This window comes from Boleophthalmus pectinirostris, unplaced genomic scaffold (assembly GCF_026225935.1).
Source record: "Boleophthalmus pectinirostris isolate CB_2022bp ecotype Guang Dong unplaced genomic scaffold, ASM2622593v1 HiC_scaffold_23, whole genome shotgun sequence".
NCBI classification, from domain to species: Eukaryota; Metazoa; Chordata; class Actinopteri; order Gobiiformes; family Gobiidae; genus Boleophthalmus; species Boleophthalmus pectinirostris.
Window position 1 is genome coordinate 17152167 of NW_026571207.1, and position 22904 is coordinate 17175070.

At 38.4% G+C, this 22904-nt stretch overlaps 1 protein-coding gene across 3 annotated transcripts in view; it reads right to left on the reverse strand.

Annotated features, from left to right (window-relative positions):
- pcdh19 (protocadherin 19) overlaps positions 1-22904 on the reverse strand; it is an 81782-nt gene that overhangs the window by 14587 nt on the left and 44291 nt on the right. For all 3 annotated transcript variants that reach the window (XM_020923494.2, XM_055159667.1, XM_020923493.2), the window contains exons 3-4: positions 18381-18439; positions 13338-13510 (exon numbers count right to left, since the gene is read on the reverse strand). In XM_020923494.2, coding sequence (XP_020779153.1) covers positions 13338-13510; positions 18381-18439 — 232 coding nt within the window. The remainder of the gene's footprint in view (positions 1-13337; positions 13511-18380; positions 18440-22904) is intronic.

A 22904-nucleotide genomic window follows, 5' to 3' on the forward strand; every position in this document is an offset into this window, starting at 1 on the left:
TCCTGGAAACAATGTATTTGCAGGACGAGAGCAAACCAGGATCTTTGTGAATAATGTGCTTAATGCAAATGGAAGGACATTAATGGGGTTTTGTAGCACCTGCAGCTTTGCGCAGTCGAAAACATGTGTCCATTTAGCTTTGGACCTTTAGCATGTTGTAGTATGCAGTATTGTTTGTTTATGCTTCTTGTTTTAAGTACAGAATGAATGTGTAAATGTTATGAGACAGTCAAATTTAGTACATAGCGTTTTTATTATTTCAAAACCTCTCTCACTGGACAAGTCAAATGTAACATGAGCAATGCCAAAACATTTTTATCAAAATTAGACCCTAAAATCTCCAATGCACATACCAATTTAGCTAGCATCTTTGTCTAATTTTTATATCATTATTATGTCACATATTATCTTTTTAACCCTTAGTATGGATTTCTGTCAAACCTTTTTATATCAATGTTCATTTACTTCTGCCCTAATCATACATACAAAAAATAAAATAAAATAACCCCTTAAATACCATTTTTGACAGCAAAAATATCAAATTATGTACATGAAAAAAAAAAGATTTTATCTATATCTTTCAATTTGTTGGGATTATCAGAAACTGGGAGCTCCTCTAGAACACACCCATATCATTTTAACTTCAAATATCTACGTCTCTGTGTGGACTCATATGTACAAATGTCTTTCAGTTTGTATAATCTTGTATTGGAATATACACAGGAAAAAGAAAAATACCAAAATTCAATACAATTCAAAAAGACATTAAAACAAAACTTTGTGAAGGGTCTTCAACACCAAAGAATGAAAAATACATCAAGAAGTAAAAATATACTGACAAAGTTATGCCAATAAAAAAGCCATTTTGAATGGATGTCAAAGGGACAAAAATGTACCTAAGGACCACAGGTGTGAGTATTTTGATTAAAGACTGTTCAATTAATGTGGTCTTGAAAGAAAACAAAGAAATTACAAATACATCACAAAATACACAAACTGGCCAATTTTGGTGCTATTTGATGCAATATAGCCAAAGTTAGGCAAAAAGAAAAGTTGAGATGAACAAAAATGTACCTGGGGGTGTAGGAGGGTTAAGCATGTGGCATAACAGGCCAAGCTACTAGTCAGATCTGTGGAGACACAACACCACTCAAGAATAATGAAATAAAGTGAGTTAGATAGGCTTAAATCTATACTCTGGGTCATCCAAGCACTCACTAGAAACGTTACATATTGCACCTTTAAAGTATTCATAATGTTTGAGCACTGAAATATAAAACACTACTACTAACTATTTCACGATTTCTACAACTAATGTTACTACAAAATTAAAATGAAAATGAATATCTCCAATGCACATACCAATTTACTTTGTCCCTTTGTTCACTGAAGCGCTCAGGGAGTCAGGGGTGAAATGAAGATGTGTTGACAGTGAAAATCCCATGCTGCCTGCTCTACGGGAACGAAGACTTTTTAGCCAGGAAAAGGTCACGAAAGGCACCCAACCCTCTCTCAACCCTCTCCCAGGTCCCAGTGCATACATGCTCATCAATACTTTAACACGCTTCAGTCTACGGGGACATACTCAAAATGTAGAATGACTGTGGCATTGCGCTGGGGTCACGGCGGGGACAGCCAGAGCGGTGATGCTAATTGGTAAATGAAAAATGGTAATGATGGAGCTGGCGTGGGTGACTTTTCTTTAACCCCTGGAGCGCTGGGTCTCGCCGTGCGGTCCAGTGTGGGAAATAATTTTAGCTTTGATTGTTTTATTGTGCTCCACTTTTTACATAAAAGAATTTATTATGGTGTTTTAAATCATTTTGTCATGTCATGCAATTGCAGTTGGGAATACTAAACACTGAAATTAAAAAGTCCAAAGCGAGTAACAAATCCACTTGTACTGTTACTGTCCCTAAACATATTTTAAATGTACTGAATTGAATTATAATTTTAAAACATAAATGACAATTCCTGTGATAAAATACATCATCCAGAATCATTTAGCCCATTGCTTAAGCTTAAATTTGACCCATTATGGATTCTTGTTTTTCCTTTTCCTTTTTTTTTAATATATAAAATAAATAAGTAAAATAAAGTGGCACTCAGTTTTGAATTCATGAACATTAACATTTAACATAAAAATCTCCAAAAGTCAAAACTCACCTCCAAATTACATGCTTTTACTGACAGAAAATCACAAAAGCATATCACTGAAAATAAGAGAGGAATGAATCTCAATCTCTATTTAAATTTGATTATATAACAAAATACAATGAACAACAATATAAAGTCATACACATCCCACTTCCCAACTAACCCACATTTGTATCCCAATCCCTCATTCTGAATCCCTACCTTGAAGTAACATTGCTCCATGTTACGATGCCAAGAAATACGCCGCATTTCTTCAGCTATAAAAAGTTATCAAATAAACCCATGCGCCTGAATATACATGAGCAGAGGAATATGGAAATGTTATTGCGCTGTGCCCAAGGTAGTAACCTTTTGTTGCCACTACTGAGGAGCAGGACATAACTTTACATATCCCTGCTTTATATTCTGCAGGAGTTATGATGTTGCCATGGGAGAAAACAAGGGTGACGCGATAACAACTGAAGCAAGCGGGATCTCAATAGACATTCTCATATGGCACGGAAATGAAGGGAAGATCTCGACAGGATTAGAGCGGAAGAGGTAAAGGATTTTCCCACAGACAGGAAGTGAGAGGGGTTAAAAAAAAAAAAACAGGAGAATCCCCACCTCTCTCTCTCCCTTCATCTCTTTTTCTCTCTCTCCTTTCCTCCCACTCCCTCCTTCCTGCGTTTAGCCCAGCTGCAGTGATAAATGTCTCTTTGTATTCTGGACAGAAAAGCGCGGCCTACAATGCACTTGTCAGAAGACAGCTGATTTTGCCCTTAAAAAGAGCGGAGTTTATTCTTAATCTTTACCTTCACACAAAGAGAAGGGGGAGATAAAACAAGTGTCTCATGACAGCACATTGAACACACAGAAAATCTGCCTAGTTACCACATGACCATATGGCTTCAAAATATGTGGCTGCTTAGGAATTTCTCTACTTAGTTCATTTAGTGAACTGTAGAAAGTATTTATTTTCTGAAGTGTCCCTAGGGAATGCAAAAGCTAATGCAATCATTTAGAGAGCTGTAGTAGTAGTAGTAGTAGTAGTAGTAGTAGTAGTAGTAGTAGTAGTAGTAGTAGTAGTAGCAATAGATGTCAGTCTGCCACCAACTACAGTAATTTACAATATATCAGTTTCAATTCACTAAAACAGCATATTGCATTTGTAGTAGCAGCAGCAGTAGTAGTAGTAGTAGCAGCAGCAGTAATAGTAGTAGTAGTAGTAGTAGTAGTAGTAGTACAGATGTTTGATTCAGTGCAGTGTAGTATATTATAATTATGTATAATGCATTATGTCTTGTTCAATAGCAGTTGTAGCACCATTAAGAAAAATAGTAGAGCTACTAGTTAAAATGCAAGTTACAAGTCAGATCTGTGGATAGGAGACCTCCATTCAAAAACAGCTGAAATTAAATAAATGCTAAAAAGATAAGCCTTTAATGCCATACTATGAGACATTTCAAGCAAGGCAATAACGTCCCCATCTATTCACAGTAGTTTGTGTTGAAATGTGAAACACAGAATACTACTAATGACTTATAACATCATTAGAACACCTAATACTACTACTATTACTTTTAGAGTCCTTCTTTCACCTTAAATGCACATAGTAGAGTTTTACTTAGGGTAAATCTCACCGTATTCTAATTTCCCCTGCGGAGTAGCCATAGTTCCGCTGCTCGTGAATGGGAGTAAGTGCTACAGGTAACAGAGCCGATTAGAGCTATCTGGGCTGCGGGCCAGCTGCCAGACTGGGCCCTGCCTGGAGGGAGCACAGCCTGCCTGGTGTCTGATATCTTGGGATCCCTGTAATACAAGCCCCAGGTTGGCACAGGCTGCACGGGGGATTGCTCTGCCCACTTCTAACCACACACGGAGGGCTCAGGTCCATGGGGATAGGGTGTACGCGGTAGGTGGTTTATCACTGTTTACTCCTACCATGTCATCAACACACTTGTGGTGAAGTCATACTCTAAGGGGGTTCGAAGAAATTAACACGCTTGAGTAATAGAAGACTCCAGTGTTTCTCAAACTATGGTATTGACAGATCTAGAAATGTTTTCGTTGTTAATCATTAGAACTACTTTATTCATGGATTAGTCAAATTTAAAGCCTGGTTTAGCCTTAACTTAGGCCTGATAAAGTCCAGGTTTGGCTCTGATTATACTTGGAAAGTCAAATATTATTTTAGGTGCCGCTTAGTAAAGTCAATTTGAAGATAAACAGCATGGTAGCAATAGATAAATTATTAAAATAACATTAGTGTATTAGGTTACAAATAAATACATATTAATGATGATAAAACTAAATGCCCTGCCCATGAGCTAATACAATAAATTAACATTTAGAATCCAGTTAGTGAACATATAAAAAGACAACATTTTGACTTACAACACTATCTACAAGTCATATCTAAAACATCAGTTAAGAAAATCACTCTTTGTAACAACATTACATTTTGCATACATAACAAAGAAAATGTTTAGAATAGTGACTTCAGCTGACACCTATATATCCAATCTTGTGTAATTCTCTCAAATAACATTTGACCACTGACTGATGCTCATAACTATAATCTGATGCACTGTCTCCGTGTGCGCCTGTTACTTTCACATAATGTTATCTCCTCAAACCTCTGTGTGTTTTAAATGCTGCTTTGCCTTGTCGCACTGTTCCTTTGTTGTGTCAGTGTGGTGCGTGCGCTCAGCCCTGATGTTTGCAGAGCCAGGGCCATAAAGGACTTTGTGTCACTAAAGCTTTGTAAACCCCTCATTAGGTAGAATTTACACCAGGACAAGATAAGACCCAGCTGTAAAATGTAAATTCTGTTGGGGTTATAGTAGTGACCAGACCACACAGGGGATGGTGTGATGGGGCGATGGGAGAAAGTGCTTTAGATGCCTACTGCTTGATTTTTTTTTTCTTAATGAAGAGCAAAGATGGAACACGTGCCTACAAATGTATATTTAACCAAAAAATATACAGTTTGGTACTATATATAACTAAAATATACAATATGAAATATGAAAAAAAAAAAAAAATCAATATTGTAATTCTCTCAGTCATGTCACAAAATTTTAACTAAAAAAACAACACAAGAATCTGATTTCAGAACACAGATCTGTTGTTTGTGGAGAAAATTTGGTTTCCTCAATTGCAGCCTTTCAGATAGCAATTTACATTTGATTGTGATAAATCTTGCAGTCCTACCACGATTGTGTATTTTCTAACCTTGTATCCCTGGTTGTAGAATACAACTAGTCAAACTACTACCTACAGCCCGCGGTGTCTTGAACCCAAAACTTTTATCATAGTGGTTGAAATTTTCATAAACAATTCTTCTTTGTTAACTTATTTTAACACTAAATATAAGCCTCACACATTCAAAACTTCAAATTCTTGTTTTTTATCTTTGAGCTTTCACCACTGTAAACTTTGGAGAATTGAACACAGTTGTACACTTAGTAAAAATCGCCCACTTCCTTGCTTTCTCGGCGTGGAGCTATAATCAATGAATTGGATTCTGCCGAGACAATGCAACACTTCTACTATTGGACTCAACTCTATTTGCCCCTCTCCTAGCATCCTTCCCTTGCACCCTCCCTTCACCCCCTCGCCCCCTTATCCCTCCTTCCCTGATTAACCTTTAAAGACCCACTCCACACCTCCACTCCTTCTTATTCTGTGTACACTACCAAGGCCCATTTACGATTCAGGTGCTCACTCCTCTCACTTTAATACACACTCTGCCCCAGCACATTACCTGTTCTTAATCTTCTTTCCTTCTGTCTAGTATACCCCTGATCCCCCCCTCTGTTTCCCATCTGCTGCCGATTGGTGCCTGGACTCGGGCATTGGCGTTCAACAAACAAATGCGATTCACTTTGGTTTCTGCCCAGATTATTAACACACCTAGCGTCGGGCGCGGTGTCATGAATAAGCAATGGAAGCCCCACTTTCGCTGTGTTCACTCTCTTTCTCCCCTCTCTTTCTCCCCTCTCTCTTCCCCCCTTTCGTTGAGAACTGCAATGCCAGGATTGTCTAGAAAATGAGCTGTCAGTGTGGAGGGCCTGTAACTAGATACATCAGGCTCATTTCAAGACCATAAAAAATAATGAGGCTTTCCTATTTCTATGTCACATATGTTCTGGATGCTATCTGTGGCTGTTTTGGATTTAATGCACTGGGTGAATATAACATCACAAGCTGGCCTGCACAGTATATTGCAAACAAATCAAAGGCTGCAATTATTTTGATAATAGAATGTCCTTTGCCATGAACAAAATATACTAAAATGTGATTGTTTAGACCTTTACAAGCACATTCTGAATTTCGTGGAATTCTTGTATTAGTTTCTAAGTTCATATTCCAGTCTTCTGTCAAAATGAATGCCCCCACACTTGTTTACAATGTGCAGTGCAAAGAGCAGAATCCCACTTTAAACATCTGCTCACAATTGTAATACTTTAACTTTAACCACAACTTCGTCAATTCTAAACTAAATTAAATATGCAATACATATTTTAAAAAATACATGAACTTAATCTACATTTTTGCTTTATTTGGGAAGCAAAAATTGCAGCTGATGTTTTGATATGGTCGGAAATATTCAGGCCAGACCAAAACACAATGAGGTTTTGGTCTATGCTACTGTGGCATTAGAACATTAACACATCACTATATGTTTGCAGCCTGAACCTCAGAAGAAGCACTTGTTGGAGGAATGAAGAGAAGCTAGAGGCAACTTGTAAGAATTACACACAGAATCAAAACATGTCAAGTCTTTTCCAGTCCTCGTTCTTATCTGCAAAGTCATCCCCTCTGAATTTACCAAAGAAGAAATTATTTTGAAAACATGTTGTTGGTTTGCTTATGCAACAAAAATTCCTCCGTGGTGTGACTTTGGAAAACAGCATTGCTTTCACAGAAATAGCTCCTTGCAGCGAGATGTTTTAAAAAGCAGATTGCCATTTTTACGAGGGGCAAAAATCAATATTGGTCAGCTCTGTTTTATTGCATTAGGTGTAATTTGGATAAGACAGTGCCAGCGACCTCCGCCAGTCTCCATTTCATTTGCAGATGAGGGCGCGATAAGGAAGACGAGCCCAGATGGACATGGCTCCAAATTACATTTTATTTCCTCACGTCTGGGCTCCTCAGAGGCACAAATCTGGATCATGAGGCTTCATTACAAAGCTCACTACACCTGCTAGTCAAGCTCTCCGCACCGCGTCTGTACGGGGGAAGAGCGCACTCCATCTTCCTTAATGCTCGCACCGTGCCAAGCTCTTTGTCACTGTCAGCCATTTTACATCCACAGGTACCACATTAGATTAGGCAAATCCAAATCAAAATGGATGGTCTCTGTATAGAGTTTACTACCTTAATCAAATCATAAAACATTGTAACGCTACACTTGTTGTTGTCAGTATGAATCACCAGACAAGTTTTGATGCCTAATTCAATAAAGAGTTGTTTGAGAATCACTCAATCCTAAAGCGTGTTCAGAGTTATCTCCGACTCACAGAATAGTACAAAAATCTCTCTGTGTCAGAGTGATTGTTTCTCTTTTTCTTTTCCATGGCTCAGACTACTTAGGAGACTCTCCCTCATCTCTCCATCTCAGTCTGCACTGCTCCTGTGTTGTCAGCACAGCCTCGCTCCTGTTGCCTTCCTCATTCTGACACCTGTCAGCGTTTTCCTTGGTAGATCACAGAACTGCAAATGAGAAATGTTCCAGTATTGAATTTAGGGCAGATTTGCAGCAGGAACATGTGACGTGCCTTTACTAGTTCTTTAATTCAACAGGGGTGAGAGGAGGAAGAGCTTGACAAGCACAAAGTTGAGGTTTGTGATGTTTGCAGAAGCAGAGTCGGACAGACAGAAGGACAGGGGCCTTAAAGGTTTGCACATGGGGCTGAAATCAATTAGGAACAGTGAAGCCCTGTGGATCTGCTGATGGAAGAAGGGAATACAGTGAAGGGCTTTACCCATAGAGGGGGCTTCCATTCGTGTGCTATAGCTTCAGGCTCATGCCTATAGGGAGCTAACAGTTAGATGAGAAATTCTCTCTAGAGGTAAAAACCAAGAAATATGTCAGAAATAAAAGAAGTCTGTTCCCGCTCAGGCTAATTGAACAGTCTCCAAGATCCCTCTGAGTCTAATAAGCTGTGAAAAGGTGTTTTTATTCAGAACACTTACAATTGACCTGGAAATCTCTCTCCAAACCTTAACCAATACGGCACAAATCGGACAGTGTTCCATGGCGCCACTCTCTGCCTTATTCTCCCGGCGCAGATAACTCGAGTCATTTAACAATGCACCAATCTTAATCCTTAAAAACCACGGCTCATCCATATCCGGCGGGAATTAAGCATAAGCTATGACAATCAAAAGGGAAAAAAAGCCAGATCTCGCTCTCTTTGTCACCAGCCCCTTGGAGGCCCTTCCCTTGACACTAATGGTGCTACGGAGCCAAAGCTAGTATGTCGCGAACATATCAACCAAATCCCCTCCAACTTCACAGACATGCTTATAAAGATAAAGAGGGATTCCTTCAGTATAAGTCTTCAGCGCCTCATCTTAAAGTATAGTGATATTATCCATTTCTTGCCTGTGTAAATTCAAAAAGATTTCAAGCAATTTGTTCTCCACATATTTCTCTGATTCAACCCAGACTGAAAAAAACCCAGGTCAGACTACCTCTTTTAGACTCATGGCCTCTCTTGATAGTTGAACATTACCTTGGCACACAGGCTAATACAGAAGTTTGACTGAACAGATGAGAAGATGTCATGTAAAAGCTTGGCAAGATTATATCCGTGACTAAGTTGTCTAATTGCGATCTTTAAACTGACCCAAATGCTTTTCCGACGTTTTATTATGGTGCACATGTAATCGAAAATTCCCAAAGCCAGTGTAACCTTTGTGTCATTCAGGCATAAATCAACACATAGTTCAGTTCACAAGAGTTTAGAATGTATTTTTTGGTACCTTGCTACAAACTGGTACAAGAGTCTCAGATGAAAAATGACTACGGATGAGGCTACAAAGAACGGCCAAATATAACAACTACAAACTGATATCAAGTGAGTAATTGCAATAGGGAACTAGGTTAGTTAGCAGCTGCATGTTGTCATACACATTCCCATTTGAAAGCCTTACGAGATGATGGAAATCTGGGACCTCTTTGTGCTCTAAGTAATGGCTTGTCTCCTGGGCAAACAACACCTTTTTACATGGCAGTGGGAATGGTAAACATTTGCACTGAGGAAGCCCCTCAGTTTAACCCATCCTCCTCAATTCTTCTCAGTCCCTTTGTTCTGAGTTGTTATCAACGCAAGAAAACAAGAACAATAAAAGCAAAGACTAAAAAACAAGGCGCTTTCTATCTTTGGTTTGTTGTCCTTTGGCAATTGCAGGCTCTCGACATGTTTGGCACTTAAGCTGGCAGAAGAGGTGCACTATGCAATGCTCTGGGTCCCCGATGGGAGCAGAGCAGCGGGGTGGTTAGCATACATTTTGTTTGTTTCCAGACATTTATGATCATTCCTTAGTGAAGAAATTGTCCATGCAGTATCTGACATCTAAGAAGTTTAGATCTGAATGCACAAGTAGTAGTATGTATTGTATCATAGTAATTTGAATTAGGAAAAAACAAATAAATACATTTAATTAAAGCTACACTGTCACTCAAGTAAATCTAAGACACAATTCACCACATACATTTTTTAAGTTCCATGGTTAAAGGTGCACTGTGTAACTTTTCTATTGGAAGGTCCATTACCTACTTGTTTCTATGGATATGAATGTCATTGCTCTGCTTGGAATGTTCCACAGTGTGACATTAAACAGCTGTACTTTACATGTTTTCAATTACAGATGGTTTTATAGCTCGAAAATATCTAGAAAAATAGGCATTCTGACTGTGAGCGGGGGTCGCCTCTCCACAGATCTGACCTTTAACTTGGTCTGGTTTGGTCTGCATGAAGATAGAAAGGTACAGTACCAAACTGTGAAACATTCCAGACAAAGCAATAACATCTCATCAGAGAAAAGCATTTGACGGACCCTTCACCAGAAAAGTTACACAATGCACCTTTAAAATACCTACTAATCATTTCTTCTTCCAGTCCCACCAGCTAATTGTAATACAGACATTTATTTTTTGACAGTATGTTAAAACCTTGAAGTAGTCACAATGGGGGCCAATCCATCCAAAGGGCACCTTGAATGTCAGATTAAGAAATCTTGTATAACCGTAATCCAACATTGCTGGATTACATTATGGGAATTACAGGCTCAAGAACCACACATAATAGATTTTATGACTACTTATGCTAAAGAAATTTCCAGAGAGATAGTGTTCATAACTGAAAATGACACATTAACAAACTGAGCTGTGCGTCATGCTAAATCTGCTCATCTCCGCTAGCCCAACATACCCTTTAACCATGTAATTAGACAGTTGAGATGGTAATAGGGACGATTTCATTTGCTATGTCATTACATTTCTGAACGTGTAAGGATCTTTGGCCAATTCATTTAATAATTATGAACAGCTTCTCATTACTCTCTAGTGTGACCACCGCCGCTCGCTGACTTTTCAAACAAAGGCAGAAGATTCTGCCGAAGCCATTTTGTTAAATCCTTGCAGGAGAAAATTGCCGTCCATGGAGCACTAAGCCCGGAGATGGCCAGAGAAAAAAAGACTCCAATAAAGTAACCCAGGCTAATTGTAATTCCAAGCAGGCAGTTTGTTATCATCTATTGGTCAAAGGGAATGGACATGGCAGTGAAATAGCCTCTTGTGTTTACCAGCAATGTGTTCCACATTACACATTCAAGAGGCATGCATCCATTTTGCTGAAGATACAATCATGGGTGGTGTTAATGAAAAAAGAACTGCCTCGGAGAGCTCTCCCCACTTGTAATATTCTTCATGTACATCATTTCTAATTGTCTCCAATAATGAGATCCCACTACTAGTGGACCTGTCAGCATGCATTTTTACAGGCGCTGGATTTTTGCAGCCTGTAAAGTAATTACTGCTGGCAACCAATAGTCAGCAAATGCACTTTTCATTGTTCATTACTGTCCGATGTTGCAGAGGGGAACACTGACTTGATTGTAATGGTCACCATACTTTCTGACCTATACAGACATTGTCAGCTACGTCATTGCTAAATAGCTGCAATGAAAGAAGCTCCATTGGACATGTTCCATTCTCATTAGCATATAGTGTATGTTCTATTATCCCAGTCAAACTGTGAAGCATCTGGTTGAGTAAAAGGCAAAGACAAGCACATGTCTGGTCCGTACATCTCAAGACGCTGATTAAAATGGACAAGGGAAAAACTCATTCATAATCACATTTTTAAAAGTTAGGCTCTATTTTGTTGTCTATGTTCATTAAAGATACTTCCATGAGAGAGAGAGAAATGTAGAGAGCCTTACTAGGGCGAAAGAAAAATCGCATGTTATATGAGGCTAATCTAAATATAGCTTGCTTATCTAGAGCACTACATTGGTCAGAAGGAGGGAGAAAGCCATTTTCAGGGAAGTCCGTGTTCCTCCTTCATTCATGCAAAATTACCTTTGTGAGCCATTCTTACTTCTGGGGACCCACTGAGCCATCGCACCTGTGCATATGGTGTTCCCTCCTGCAGCTTCGTAAATACCCTCAGGTGAATATAGTAGACCATTTTAGCTCACCATCTTATTCCTCCACTCTATCTCTCCCTTATAGCCTCACTGGCAGCAGCTACCAACCACAATGACCCCTTTCATGACTTCTGCCAAGCAAATTTTTAAACCAACGGAAACATCAACATTAATTCACTGCTTAATGCTGAATAATGGATGACGCCCACGCGGAGATATGTAGATATGCACCTTGTACCTTTAGGAAACTAATTGCTACTATTCCTTTGCACATGTGAGACTCCACCACCCATCAGGCAAAAAAACGACAGGCAACCATCAGTCAATAATGATGCCTTAGCCAGAATCAAAAGATAGAATCTGCACTAAGAGCTTCCCTACATTAGCTGCTCAAGCCTGGACTTCAAAAGCAAGAATGGTGCACGGTGCTAGTCTGAAGACTGGGTAATACAAATAACATGCAACATAAAAGTAGACTCAGGAATACACCTCTGCTCAAGGCTATTTCGTTGGCTTCACAGAAAGGCGATGCTTCATGTTGGTGAATGGCATACTTAAATATATTGTTGTTATTGTCATCATTCAAATTCGAGCTCAGAATACCAAAGGAAATGAGAGGAACAGTAATTGTAGTCTTACAGACAACCATTCATTTCAATGTCAGTGTACAAGCATACACAGGACCAGGTCAAACTTGTATGCATATATATCTTAATATAAATAGTATTATAAGTAATTTTCATTTGAAGGTTCAAAAGCATAAGCATTTTCATTTTTTTGTTTATTGAACTAAAAACATCCTTACTCTTAGTGGGCTTACATCTCCACAGAAACCAAATCAGAAGTGCGGTTTTAGCTTTCAATGTCACCTCCAGAAAGTTACGTACTGAACCTTTAACTTACACGCAAGTAAAATAATTCTTTCTTTATTTCTTCAAAACATGGCAACTCATTAGTCTGTAACTAGTCTGACAACTAGGGATGCACTGATGCAGCTTTTTGTTCAGTTCTTATACCACTATCAATATTATTGCTTTAAGTATCTGCCGATATTCGATATCAACTGTACCAGTGAGGACAGACAACAGCATTTCCTTAAAACGAAACCATAAAATAAGACAAACCTGATCCAAATGCGTTATGTAGCTGTGGTTTATCTCTCAAGTAACTGCTGAACAATTTGGTCTAAATAAGCGTCCAAGCAAAAATAAATTGGGCCAACAACTTGTAAATAGTCTTATTACATCAATTTAAATGTCAAACCAGGAAATTGCCTGAACCAATATTTGGAAACAGATGTCCAATCCAGCGAATATTTCAGTATTGGCATTGATATCCGATACCAGTATCAGATCGGTGCATTCCTTTTGACCACAGCCCTGAATCCTTACTCATACTTGGCTCAACTCCACAAACCCAACTACTTTTCTAAGGAATCCCCAGCCTCACAAATCTCCACTGAAGTCAATGACCCTCTGTTATTTTGGCATGATAAAGCACTGGCCCTGCTTCACAGCGAGCTCTCTCCTTACCTTGCTCTGGCAGCTGGCACACATTAGGGGGCGCCGTCATGTTGAGCACATCGTTGACCGCCGTGTCGACGTAGTGGCCTCTCTGGACGTCGTGCTCGCTGTCTGTCTGGTCGCTCTCCTCGTGCCCGCTGTCCTTCAGGCTGTTTCCCTCCAGGTCTTTGAAGGTGGACGTGCTACATGGGGGCCAGCAGGGGGAGCAGAGGAGAGAGGGATATGTTGATTAACTGTCAAATAACATGGCGTCACACTAACTCAATCTCCTGTCTTCTTCAGAAATTGGATGTCTAAGTTGACAGGTTGCCATGCCCTCCCTGTGATGTTTGTACAGGCATTGACGCTGTATAAATCGAAAAGACAAGTTGGATGCTTCTTGGATTGAGTTGTTGAGGATTTGGTCGTTTGGCTTTAAACATTTTCAATAGTTTATAACAGATGTAAATTATTATGCATTTTGGCCTCAGGCAGGGTACCAATGACGCACAAAACTATTTACATTTATTCTGTATTGGCATAATTTTTCCCAAAACACGCTCAAGAATTGAACACTTACCAACCTCCTTGCATCCTAATTAGCCAATCACTCAACCGCACTGCACCCGCCTACTAATGATTTTACTGTTGATTATATAACTAATTTTGAATGAGGCGCAATTCCCACAAGATGAAAAACAAAATTGGGTACATGAGAATAAAAAGACAAGATATTTGCATACTTTGTACTAACTAAATTGTGCAAAACTGTTTAGAATTTTGGCCTTTTTTTGTTTTATTTTATGTTATATCTGCCATTGTAGCGCAAGATGTCGATTAAACCTTAAATTTATTTGTACAATCCAAAACACATGGAGAAAAAAAATCACACAAGGTAATTTTCCTAATTTGTGCACAAAAGGTGATGTACGCTACCAGTTGAAGTTTGGACACACCATCTCATTCAGTGTTTTAATTGTATATGTTTTTCACTTTTGACATTGTATACATACAGAGACATCAAATATATGAAGCAAGATATATGGAATTAAGTAGCAAAGACAAAATAAGTTAAATAACTACAATAATATGGGTATACAAAAATATTGATCGATATCGGGAGCTGCTGTATTGATATATCGCCAAGAGTAGTTTTTGGTATATTTTTTGTTACAGTGTTACAGTTTTGTTGCTTGTTCAGTGGAAGGAAACTAATTTATGCAACACATTTCACATTTTAATTGTTTTCATGATTAAAATGGGTGTGTTTCATATGAACTTTGCACAAGAAGTGGTTTAACAAAGACTTTTAGTATCACAGCCATGATTTAGACATTACTTTTTATTGAACTGTATTGAATTGATTTGAAATATAGCGTATCGAATCGAAAGCTCACTGTATGAGATATGTATGAATGTATCGTGGCCTACAGGGCTGGGTATCATTAAGAAGTTGGCGATACAATACATACCTCGATACATAGGCCACAATACGATGCATACCTCGATAGAGTGCTTCTTCGATTCAATACGATTCGATATATTACGGTTACGGTTCAGTACAAATAAAGGCTTAATCATGTCTGTGATACTATTTCTTTGTTAAACCACTTCTGCAAAATTAATATGCAACACACCCATTTTAATCATCAAAACAGTGAAAATGTCAAATGTGCTGCATAAACGAATTTCCTTCCTCTAAACAAGCAACAAAAAACACATGGCGATATATCAATACAGCAGCCCATGATAACGATTCTGTATCATCACATGAAACAATACAATATATCGATATTTCAATATTTTTGCACACCCCTAGTGGTCTATGTATCGGGGTATGTATTGTATCGGACACTTCTTAATGATACCCAGCCCTATACATTAGTACTACTTTTATATTCAAATTAGCCATCCTTTGTTTTATTGAAAAATATTTAGGAGAGTTTCTGATTTGCTACATAATTCCATACATCTTACTTCATATAATTGATGTCTTCTGTATGTATATCAAATGCGGGGAATTGTATAGAAAAAAAACAAAAAAACTGAATAACAGGGTGAGTCCAGACTTTTGACTGGTAGTGTAGGTGAGTTAACTCTTAGATCATGCATGTGTAAAATTCAATCACTTTTTACATTAAGCAAAACAGATTTCAAATAAATTCCCTTATTGTTGACTGTTTCGACTCCCTCCACATTTCTCCACACAAACTTATAATCTACTGTGAGGCTTTTTGATTGAAGTGACCCTTGGAGATAACTGCGTCTGCTCGGGTTGTTTTGGACAGGGAACAGACATTTTGGATGGATGCACCGAGCTTCAAGGACATCACATCGGACAAACAGGAAGCCCTCGCTCACAACAATCAAACAAATACTGCCGTAATCAGGAATTCCGAGGAAGATGGATGCAGGCGAGCTCTGGAAGCACACAAACGCAGCATCTGTCTTGTCTGGGACCCGCAGTCAATAAAGAGGCTGGTGCATGGGAGGGGGCGCCACAGTCAACAGCTGCAAAGGAACAGCGTGATTTCCCTTCATTTGATTTTCATCCCACTGGAACAAATTCTGCTTTACAAACAACGCTAAATAGGGTGAAGATTCAAACATGTGTTGTCGCCGTAGGAGGAAGAAGTATGGGATTTATCCATCTGTGTATATTGATAGACAGCATATTGGGTTTCGGAGAATGCAGGCGCACGTCAATAACATATGGAAATGAATGCTGCGTTTCTGCAACTCATTTACGGCCTGAAACTTGTACAGTGTACTGCAATGACTGTGCACATTGGCTGATGTATTTATTTGTTTTTGAAAGCGGCAATCAAAGCCCACTGACATTACAAAAGAAATGGCCCAGTCCTTTTTCCCATAGACTCAAATAATAACAGTTTACAGGCATGCCAGAAACTAACCAGTGATGTCCATACACATTTTTGTCCGTCTATAGTTTAGGTTTAGAGTTGCCTGAACAGATTTGAAATAAAAATTTTAAAGTTGGATCTCTCAATCTTTCAATTAATATTGTTTTTGTTTTGAAAATCTATGGGAAAAATGAATGGAATATTTACTAATTGAGTCACTGTTTAGCTGCATATGTTTTACGGCAGATGCCCTTCCTAATGCAAGAAACTAGCACAAAAAGACTTAACTTCTAGACTACTAAAAAACTGATGTATATGGCTGGCTTAATATTACATAATTAGTTTCAGTTTTTAACAAAATCTTGACATATTACATATTTTCTTTCTATTTCCTTTCTCCTCCACCTTTAAGATGCTCCCACTCTCATTTTAGCTTAAGCGAGGTCTATATATCTACAAAATCTCTACGCTTTCATATAGAATGGCGCAGGGGGTCCGGTGGGAGATTGAAGAGTGGCTAGAGTAAACAGAAGTGAGCAAACACACATTTGAAGGTGAAGACGGCCTGAAGGACACAGAGGAGCCAGCTTTAGCCGCATTCCCAGACCTTCCTCCGGTATGCTGCCAGGAGAAAGGAGCCTCTGCGGTGGAGCTAATGCCTCTCTGATGTTATCACTGTAATTGCACCTGTCCCGGACCCTGGCCTATGCAGCCGGATCCTGAGGGCCCCGCTTTGTAGTTGGCGCACACTTGAATGCTCTTTGTTTACATTAATGCGGATGAGAGGGGCGGATTCTTTTAAGGCACAGAAATTGCTATAATGGCCTTTCAAAAGAGCAAAGGACAGGCAGAGACAAGAGAGAGAGGGCTTTGTGGTTCTTGGCTGCAGGTAACAAGGGAGGACTGTGCTCTCAAGGTAGGGCTCAGTTACAGTGCAGTCTGCGGTTCTGGGAGTTATACTATGACCTCTTATCCTGCTCCTGACCTGCATTCCTCGGTTTTATCCTGTCAGACTAAGCCCACATTCACTATTTGATTTCCACTGATAACAGCCAACAGTTGAAAACATGCAGGAAGCCGTATTGGATTTGAAATCTAAAACTTGTGGGTTTGAAGTTTGGATGTTTGGTTTGTTTTGAAAACTCCAGGGTTGTGTAGGAGAGAGGAGAGGTGAAGTAGGTAAGTTAGGATGCCATGTTACGGTTTGTCAATACTGGGTTGGATTTGAGGGGAATGTGATCGATAAAAATAGTATTTTGTTAAAGGTAGGCTTTTGAAAATACAGCAGGGTAGAGGAAACAGGAGGAATAGCTTGGGTAATATTTGGGTTCTCGATGCCGCTAAATGTGGAGAAAACTGCACAGAATATACATGTTTCATAATCCATACTAGACTTTTAGTTTGTGCGTCTAGAAATCACTTTTACTCAACATGTATTATGAAAGTATCTGCTTTAAAAACTCTTTCTATAGTGGAATAGTTTCGATAGTAATGAATAGATGTATAGCAAAGCACCCTTTCACAGCAAATTAGAGTGGAATGATTTAGAGAAAATACCTAATTCATATTTTTCTGATACACATTGCTATTAGATTTGCAATTTATGTTTTAATAACAGATTCTGTTCAAAGTTCACATTTTAAACACATCCAGGTGAATTGACAAAAAGACCGAAATATGAATTGACAAACTAATACAAGTTTATACAGATCTAAACTACAGGGTTATCAGGTTTTGAGCAGAATAAAAACTGGATATTATGTTGTTTGCAACTTTAAATACCAAGCCTGTGTACTGCCTAACCTGACGAGACACCTATATAGGCTTATCTCACTGCACTTGTTTATGAAAACGTTCAAACTGCCTATCCTCACGAGACACACCTAAATCAACTCCACATCTGTTTCCCCGCTCTCTGCGCTCAGTTAATAAACACCATTATGCACTAGCAACAACTTCAGCTCTAAATATGAAATATGAAAGCCATTGCCTCATTTTACTGCGTTATAATTTGATAACACGTATTTTGGATGCAATACAGAGAGTTGCCTTTTAATCCCTCCCTGCGAGAAGTCCCCCGCCCTCTGCACCGTAGTAATTGAACTACATGCCGGAACACATGCAGGAGGGCATCATGTGTAACCGTAGCCTAATGAGATAAAAACAATTACAGATAACAATGGTAACAACGTTTCTAATCAAGACATACCTTTTAATGAGATGGGCTCTGCTGTTCACGTAGCTGGTGTCGATGGAGTAGTTCTCGGTCTGGAAGACAGAAGAGAAAGGGGGAAAGAAGAGAGGAAGGAAGGGAGGATAGAGAGGTCGTAGGGGGTAGTGGAATGGTGATAGAGGGAGAAAGGGGGGGGCAAAGAGAGAGAAAGAAAGGTGCTATTAATAATGGATCCGGCATCAAAATAATGTAAGCACTAATTGGCTTTCAGTTGAAGTGTTATTTTACACAGAGGCCCCAGTGAGCGGCGCATCACTAGGGGTTGTTCTATTTCAAAGCACACATGGGGAGAGGCTGACTGGGAGAGGGGAGGGCCACCGTATCCAGCGCTGGCTCCAGCTGATGTTTTTTTTTTGTTTTGTAAAGCATCTCTGAGTCAAATTTGGAACTTAAAATTATAATTTGAGAAAAAATACTGGTGGAAAATCAGTGAACCAACATCAACAAAAGTAAAAATGTACCTGATCATAGCAAACCAACATGACAAATAATAGTATGATAAAAGCACTGACAACATATTTTGGTGTATTAGTTTTAGAAGTTGCATGTGTCACTATGTAAATATAAGGACCATGCTAGTTTTATTAAGGCTAAAACACCATAGTTCTGTTTTTAATTATGATTTTTTTTTACAGTTTACCAACTGGATCGGGACAATATAGCCAAAAAAGAACTAAAACATTTTCAGTAGTGCAAAGAAAATGTAAATATTGATCCCAAATTATATATTATATGATTCGATATAGTAGCTACAGTGACAGGTCTACTTATTGCGACTACATATTTGATTTAGAGAAGCAGACAGGAACAGATCAACAAGGTGGTAATATACAATCAGCAAATTTTGTGGAAAACATTGGGCCATTTCTCATTATTTTAGTCTCAGCAAAATATCCATGGTCTTTTTATTCTTAGCGGCTGAAATGTTAAGACAGCAAACTTGGGTGACTGCTCACTGCTCGTCTCTGCTCCTCCTCCTCCATCTTTAAAATGCAGTCATTAGGGAAAACTTGACTATGATGCCACTGGAATGAAAAGTTTGGCTTTTTTCTTTTTTTTCGCTCTCTGAAATCTTCACTTTCACCATGTCGTAGAATATTAAAGGTTATGAATATTAAATAAATAAGTGTGAAGGAAGTAGATGAAATTAAGCGTGTACCAGGGGAATTTTAACTTTGCAATTGCAGATGAAACGGCTTTCGGAATATGCATGCGCTACATCTCTGACCCACATTAGACTGCGCAGTTCAAAGTACATGCTACATCCTTTTTTATTGCTCTACGAATTTCACCAGAAAAATCTCTACACATGGCTAGTATCGAGAAGTTTAAGGGTTCATAGGCCATCAAACCCACGGTGGGGAGTTTCCAGGTCGTGCAGTAAAATCGCCAGGATCTTACCCCTATCTGACAACTTTGATAAGATGCAGGTGTTTTCCGGCGCACGGAACTGCAAACGGTTGTGCTTAAAATTCCACAGCTTAGATAGTCTAACCTGATAAAAGCCACTGTCGATGGCTGACTTCCTTGGAAAGCTACAGTACCCGTATCAAAAGGGTTGTTCAGAAAGCCGTGATAAAGAAGGTTAATGCAGGCACAGAAGCAGAAAGGGTGATTATCCAGAGAAGTGAATAGGACAAGCCTTTGCAGTATTCACACTTAGTTGCTTGGATCTGAAGGAATTTCTATTACAAATATTAAGGTGCACTATGAAGCTTTTCCGGCCAAGGATTTGCCACTTTTTTTTGTCTCCAAGGAGATGCTATTGCTTTGCCTGGAATGTTCCAAAGTATGGTATTCAGTAGCAGACAATGCCACCAGGTCAAGTTTTAGGTCAGATCTGTGGAGAGGCGACATCGCTCAAAGTAAGAATGCATGTTATATAAAGTTTATTTGAACAATAAAAAAATGAATAAAATAGATAAGAATAGATAAACATAATGCCATCTCCATGGACACATGTAAAAAGTTACATATTGCATCTTAAATAAGGCACTTAAGGGAAACATTCATTTGTTAAGAACATGATAAGACAACAGCCTTACAAAATAAAAAATAGGAACTTTTGATCCCTTGCTCCAATACACAATCTATAAAACAGACTTTGTGACAATGATTGTACACACTTCAATTTAAGGAGATACAGGGCATACTTGACTTTTATTCTAACAAATGATGTTTTTCACATTCTTTAAACTGCGTATGCATAGGCCTTTAATAGAAATAAACTATCTATAGCTATACAGGATTATAGGCAGAGAAATGAAGCAGGAAATGCTTATATGTGCCTAATCCCAGTGTACTTCGAAGTCTTTGGAGATGAATCCAAATACATAAATAAGTCAAAGTGAGTGTGGCAGATCACAGCAGCGATGAGTGGTGTTTACCTCCAGCAAACAGCTCCAGTGGCCTGTTTGCATTTGATGAAAAATGTGCGAGAGTCATGGAAATATATGTCCCGCTTTGCTAGCAGTTTACTGTTTTATCTCGCCAGTTCAAAGATACAAGCGCTGGGAGGTGTTCGTAAAGGGGCATATTAGCGTAAAATTAATCGTTCTTTGACAGTCCGCCGGATATTTTTGCAGAGAGACGATTGAGTCTTAAGTCAAATTAGCTTAAAAAACGTCTTGCATTGATATCTGATTATGTCTATTAATTACAATGATCAATCACATTTCTTTTCACAAGGACGTTGTCAAGCAATTCGGCATCAAGTCTTTGGTCGAAATGCCAAATTGCTAGTTGTCAAGAACGCATTAAACTCCCATTTTAAGCTAATTTAAGATAATGCTATCAAAAGCGAGTTAATGAAAAACAATTGAAATGTATTACAGAGTGAACTTGCACTTCAAAGTTGTTAAATTGAAAAAGAAAATTGGTGACGCTATTTTCATTTGGTAAATTACGCTGAACTTGATTGCTTATTTGGCTAAATTTGAGGCTAGTTTTCAAAATATTATACTTTGTGCAACATGAGATGATTATAATTTATTTTTAGTTTATCTTTGTATGCGTTTTTGTCATTGATATCTTATTATGTCTGCATTGTTTTTAATAAAGCGCTCATTAGGATGCTTATAACTATAGTCCATCTCATCTCTATCACATTTAATTGCTGTCTCCCTCTGAACCTCCACAGCTGTAAACAACACGAGGGGTGCGTTCGCTAAATTATGTAGCCAAGTGTTTGCTCCGAAGGTTAGCATGCTTCCATCTTCCTTTTTGCCACTTAGCCCTAATTAAACCTTAACTCATTACTATAGAGAAGATTATTCACCAAAAAGAATTTAATTAACATTTGATTATTAGTCAGTAATATGCAGCACACACAGTTTGTACTCTTTGTATTACCCCCGACTCCTTTTGTTCCCATTCAGCTTAACTCCATTAAATATCAAAGGTAGCAGTGGGAGCAACATAGCACATTTCAGATTAACTGTTCATTAAAGATTAACATGTAATATTTCATTCATTTAGATGTTCTGCCACGTACAAGATGTGCACACGGGGTTTAGACTGATACACAGCAGGCTTGCATTGTCTGGAGTTTTTTTTTATTTTTTAAAGGTGATGAAACTATGAAACTTTTCTAGTGGAGGGTACAGCAACTCCTTGTCCAATAGAGATGGAAGTGCTTTGCCTGGATGTTCCACAGTAAGGCATTAAAAAGATCTGATCTGTAACTTGGCCTGGTGGTGTCATTTGTTGATCTCTGTCTCCATCCCCTATCTCATCTGGAGATAGGGGATGGAGACAAACAGATGTTGAACCCTGCACCAAAAAGAGTATCTTTAAGGTTAAGGAAAGGTTTAGAGTAAAAGCAAAGCAACTTATTTCAGGAATATGCTGTACTTTACTTGTATCCCTGTAAGTAACTTTGGATTTGTGTAAGAAAAAATTAAACAAACAAAGAAATATCCCAAATGTGAATATATTGACGCACTTAATTTCTAATAAACACAGTTTTTAAAAATGTCAATTACCTATTAAAAACAAAAAAATCTATTTGGTGACGTAGTATTCAGATTATTTTTGCTCCTGCACACATACATACACATACATACATACATACATACATACATACATACATACATACACACACATACATACATACATACATACATACATACATACATACATACATACACACATACATACACACACACATACATACATACATACACACATACATACATGCATACATACACACATACACATACATACATACACACATACATACATACATACACACACATACATACATACATACATACATACATACACATATACATACACACACACATACATACATACATACACATACATACACACACATACACACATACATACATACATACATACACACATACATACATACATACATACATACACATACATACATACACATACATACATACATACATACATATACATACACACATACATACATACATACATACACATATACACATACACACACACATACATACATACATACAT